The sequence below is a fragment of the Gekko japonicus genome, unplaced genomic scaffold (genome assembly GCF_001447785.1).
Source record: "Gekko japonicus isolate JY-2015 unplaced genomic scaffold, Gekko_japonicus_V1.1 scaffold1497, whole genome shotgun sequence".
NCBI lineage: Eukaryota > Metazoa > Chordata > Lepidosauria > Squamata > Gekkonidae > Gekko > Gekko japonicus.
The window spans coordinates 219,691-225,022 of record NW_015168091.1 but is presented as its reverse complement, the minus strand read 5'-3'; the positions used below and the strand labels follow the sequence as shown (position 1 = coordinate 225,022).

Sequence of the window (5,332 nt, the reverse complement as noted above, 5' to 3'; positions counted from 1 at the left end):
ACTGCAACCACTACATAAGAACATAAGAGACGCCAATGTTGGATCAGGCCAAAGGCCCATCCAGTCCAACACTCTGTGTCACACAGTGGCCAGAAATACCAGTGCCATCAGGAGGTCCAGCAGTGGGGCCAGGACATTAGAAGCCCTCCCACTGTTGACCCCCCCAAGCACCAAGAAGACAGAGCATCACTTGCCCCAGAGCCCCTATCTATACCTTGTGGCTACATAATGGGGGCTATACCATCTTTCAGTTACCGTGATCACAGCTGTTTGTATAGTGACATCAAAATGCATGGTGGGCAGATTCCTGCCCCCAAAGAACTTAAAATCTATGCTTTTGACAAGTTCAGAAAGGAAGAGAAGAACAGAATGGGAGGAAGACTCCAGGTTGCCAACAGATTATGTAAACAACTGCTGCTTATACTATTTAGACTTGCCTTTTGACTGGAGGTGAGGATTAAGGGGTTAAACCACAGCCTAAGTAAAATAGATCCAGGTGAGTAGCCTTGTCGGTCTAAAGCGGCAGAACAAAGTTCAAATCCAGTGATACCTTTCAGACCATCAAAGTTTTATTCAAGGTATAAGTTTTTGTGTGTACGCACATTTCTTCAGATACACTGACATGGAAGTTGCCGGTCCATACATATTTATTTATTATTTATTTATTGCATTTTTACCCTGCCCTCCCCGCGAAGGGGCTCAGGGCGGCTATATAGGTAGAGGGTGAGCAGGAACTTAGCACACAGCTTAATGAAGTTGTTTGACAGACGCAAGGACCAAACAGGAATAGGCAGCTTAGTTTATATGACTACCATTTGTTTGCGTGCGGGGGGGGGGTTGCGCATAGTTAAGGAAATAAATATATCAAAATTGGAGACTGATGGGCAGATGTACCCTTCTTAATTGGGGAACGCTGAGACCCTGCCATTATGCTCCATCCGTCTCCTCTCAAGTGTAAATCACAGTGAGTGACCGAATAAAGTGGAAGGAGGGAAATGCTAACCCCCACCCACCTGCTTTCCTATTTCCATACCGTGAGAACAGGATGTGAAGGGGGTGGAAGCGTTTACCACCCTCTGACTGCGGGCAAAAATCAAAGGATGCTCACACGGCTATTACAGGGTTAACGCCTCCGAAATATGCGTAACCGACATTCGAGAATACACCGCAAGAGGGGCCGCCAGCCTTGCCATACGCTCCTCACGACGGGCGAAGTTGCTGAAGAGAGCTTGCTTCGGAGTGGGCGGGACTAAGCCAGGCGTCAGTCACAACTCTCCCCCACGCCGAGCGGCGGCCCTTCCCCTCCACCTTCCCGTTCCCCTCCTAAATTAACGGCCACAACGGTACCTTCCCAAGTCACATCGTACATCTCCGAGACCTTCGCCATCTTGCTGCCTCCGCGCCGGCCGTAGTCGCCCGGCTCACGTGACCGCTCCGAGCCCCCGCCCACCGCGCGCCTGGAGTTCTCCAAACAGCCGGGGACTGACCTGAATCTGATTGGTGGAACATGCACGGGGGGCGGGTCGAGGGTGTTCGGGGCCAGCCTCGATGAAGCGGAGGTCGTCCTGAACGAGGTCGGATTGCCCAACTGTAATAGGCGCGTTGTTATTGATGTTCTCAAAGTGACGCTAGATTTTGTGGGAAGTGTTTGTACAGAAGATAGGACACCCCAAAACATGTCCTAGTGCCTCATAATCTGGTCCCAAAAGTAGCACAGGCTTTGTATCAGACACGCAATATGCATTTCATGGCGTTCGGGACCGGTACTGTTCTATCTCTGTGATAGGAATTGTTGCTTTGGATATAAATCCCAGAAGGGTAGTCGTGTTTTGTTGCTGCAGCAAGAGCCCAAAAAAACAAACAGGAGGGCCCTAGTACCGTCAATAATTTATTCTGTCATAAACTTCCATGGCCTAGAGCTTGCACAAACGTTTCTAAGCCAGTTGGTGCAATGGCCAGAGCGCTGGCCTGGGGTGGGTGTGTGTGTTTCAAATGCCCCCTTGACGGAACTCAACTGGGTGACTGTGGGCCGTTCATTCTCTTCCATCTATTTATCTAATAGCCAAGTTGCCCCCTCTGTGTGGATATCTAAATCCACACATAGGGGGCAGAGAGATTTTCCTTCACACTTGGGGCAGTCCTCAGGTGTGCAGAAAAATCTGAAAAGTTTAAAAAACTATAGGGGGGATACTTAAATCCCCCCCCAAAGTAAAAAAGCATTCCCTGCACATGCGCAGAGAACACACTTACCCCTGGGATCTGTGGCAGAACCACGCAGGGCTCACCACGGTTGGTGCAGCGGGGGTGGAGAAGCGGTGGGGGTGACGGCTAGGAGCCACAGCCATTGCCACTGTCAGACGGGGGGTGGGGAGAAGCCTGGCAGGCCCCGCAACCAGGAGCTGAGCCAATTGTTGCCGTGGCGGTGGGGGGGGGGGGAGAGAAGCCTGGTGCACCTGACAGCTCACAGCCGCACAGGGCTTGCCACTGTTGTTGTGGGTGGCAGTGGCGGGGAGAAGCCTTGGCAGCCCGGGAGCCGTGGGGAATACACCAACCTCAGGAGTATCGCGGGTCCTGCTTCTTGTCCTAGTCTATTGCACAAGGTGGTTGTGAGCAGAAAACAGAAGAGAACCATGAATGCTTTTCTGAGCCTTTTATTTGTTCAATTCATTTATACCCTGCCTTTCTCCCCAGGGCCAAGGTGGCTTCCATCGTTATCCTCTCCTTTTATCACCACAGCAACAACCATGTGAGGTAGGCTGGGCTGAGAGAGTGTGACTGGCCCAAGGTCACCCAGCAAGCTCCCATGATGGTAGAGTGGGAATTCGAACCTGTGTCTTCCAGATACTAGTCCAAGACTCTTAACCACTACACCACACTGGCTCTTTGAAGGAAAGATCAGATAAAAAGGCACTAAATAGATAAAAGGGCCTGCCAGGTCTAGGTTAAACCACACTTTCATCTGCAATCAGCCGTTTGCAGCGAGAGAGAGATTAGCTGAGCACTCTGCCCAACACTTCCCTTATCCATCCTGCCCTTTTATCGTAGAAAAGAAAGGCTTTCGGTTCTTTAACAGCCACTTCTCCATCTATCATAACGAAAGCAGTTCACAATGAAATCAATGCAGTAATTAAATACAATATATACAGAAAAACTGTCTCTCTTCTCTGGCAATGGGTAGTGAGAGGTAACTTGCCTCTAAACATGGAGGTCCCATGTAGCCATCATGGCTAACACCATGACATTCCTTACAACCCAATAAAATAAGTCAAATTTACTTTTGTTCATAGGTTGAGAGATAGTTGCAAATATACCAGCAGCACATACATATGCAGTCTTCACTAAGCGTGCACTAATGCATCACTGCATAGACATTACGACTGTTGAAGTCCACAGACCAAATCTTAGTGCCACGTTGTCCTTGCTCTTAATTTTTCATTTTTTCCCCACTCCATGAACAACCTGCTGAAATCAAACACAACAGACATCTTGCATGTGAGTTTATGCACAGATGAACCACCATCATCATTTGTTCCTGTGAGTTTATCTGTCCTGTGAGGTAAAATTTGAGCCACAAATGTACTAAATTTCCAGCACTTTAACTAATTCCATAGCCAGCTATGTGAATGATTTCATACTTGGAACAAGCTCATACATATGTTTTTATCTACATCTTGTACAGACATTAGGTCTGCAAGATACCGGACTTTTAACCTAACGCTAACTTAACTATCGCTGTCACATACTGACTATCTCTGTCACATACAAAACCAACAAATTCCAGGCCATGATCGCTTCCCAAGTTTTTTTTTTTTTTAAACATTACACTAACACCCACTTCACAGTTTCACATATGTATCTTCCTTCAGTTTTTCTCACATAATATATTACAGAGCAGGACACAATTTCCAAATCTTTCTTAGCATACCTTCAAAATCCCACTGCACAATTCTCTAACCTACCAAACCTCCATCGTCACATAAACCTGCTTGCGATTTTTGTCCTTCTACTTGCTGTGTAATCTCTCTCACACGTACACGCATACACATAACGGACTGGATCTAGGCAGCTTTTCAGAAGCTGAAAAAGGAATAATGGGTCCCTTTCAAACACCAAAAAAAATGCTATCCTGGGGATCGTGGGCCCAAAATGTCATGTGCGATACAGGCTGTGATAAGGAAGGGGAATTCAGCAGGCCTGAATAAAAAGGCTGTCGGGGACGCTGCGGGGATCCAGTCCACAGGCGGCAGAAGCAGCAGCCCCATCCCTATTTCCATCTCCCCCTCATCACCACCATCATCACAAAGTTGAGGGTTTCTTTTTCTTGTCTAATGTAAAACTTAAGTGGTGAAGCCTTCGTGTTCCCTTCCCAGTTCCCACCTTTGTTGTAGTACACTAAAAAAAAGAGCCGGGTACGTGGAGACGTATGTACAAACAGATAGCATCATATAATGCAAAAGGAATAGTAGTCCCCAACCTTTTTGAGCCTGTGGGTGACTTTGGAATTTTGACACAGGGTGGTGGGTACAGCCACAAAATGACTGCTGCATAGGGTTACTAAGTTCAGGTTGGGGAATTCCTAGAAATTTGGGGGTAAGGTTGCCAGGTCCTCTTCACTTCCCCATGGGGGGTGGGGGAAGCGCTCTGGGAGTGTGGGGGCGGGGTGACCTTGCCGCACATGACGTCCCCAGTGTGATGACATCACACAGAAGTGGCATCATCACACTAGAGATGCTGCTCAGCGATGCTCTAGTATTTTGGGCAAAGCTCCATGATTACCACGGAGTTTTGCCCAAAATACTAGAGTGTTGCTGCTCAGCAACTCAGCGTGATGACATCACTTCCATATGATGTCATCATGCTGGGAACATTGTGCCGGGTGGTGGGTGTTGGGGTGGAGCTTCCCCCGCCAGCCAGCTGGCCAGCAGTGCATTGGAGCCCATCAAATCGGGATCTTCTGCTCCTGCCGGGGTGCTGGCAAACCTATTTGAGGGTGAAGCCTGGAGAGAACAGGGTTTCCAGAAGAGAGGAACCTCAGCAGAGTATGATGCCATAAACTCTACCCTCCAAAGCGGCCATTTTCTCCAGGGGAACTGATCTCTGTCATCTAGAGATTAGTTGTAAGGCCAGCAACCCAACTGATGCAGGAGGCAAAGCCTACCATAAAATGTCAGGGAGTGGCAAGCCCCCCCCCCTGGGCTACCATCAGCAGCCTGCGCCAGCCTGTATAAATGGTCTTATAAGCTGTTTACCAACTCTGGCTATACTCTTTTGTGACCATTCCACCATGGCTTACTGTGGTTTGTATGTAATATCATACCGCCTTTAAATACCC

At 48.4% G+C, this 5,332-nt stretch overlaps 1 protein-coding gene across 1 annotated transcript in view; it reads right to left on the bottom strand.

Annotated features, from left to right (window-relative positions):
* EMC2 (ER membrane protein complex subunit 2) overlaps nucleotides 1–1,409 on the bottom strand; it is a 56,575-nt gene extending 55,166 nt beyond the window's left edge. The window contains exon 1 of the mRNA XM_015414737.1: nucleotides 1,348–1,409. Within this exon, the coding sequence (XP_015270223.1) occupies nucleotides 1,348–1,387 (40 nt within the window). The 5' untranslated portion in view covers nucleotides 1,388–1,409. The remainder of the gene's footprint in view (nucleotides 1–1,347) is intronic.
* Nucleotides 1,410–5,332: the final 3,923 nt, after the last annotated feature.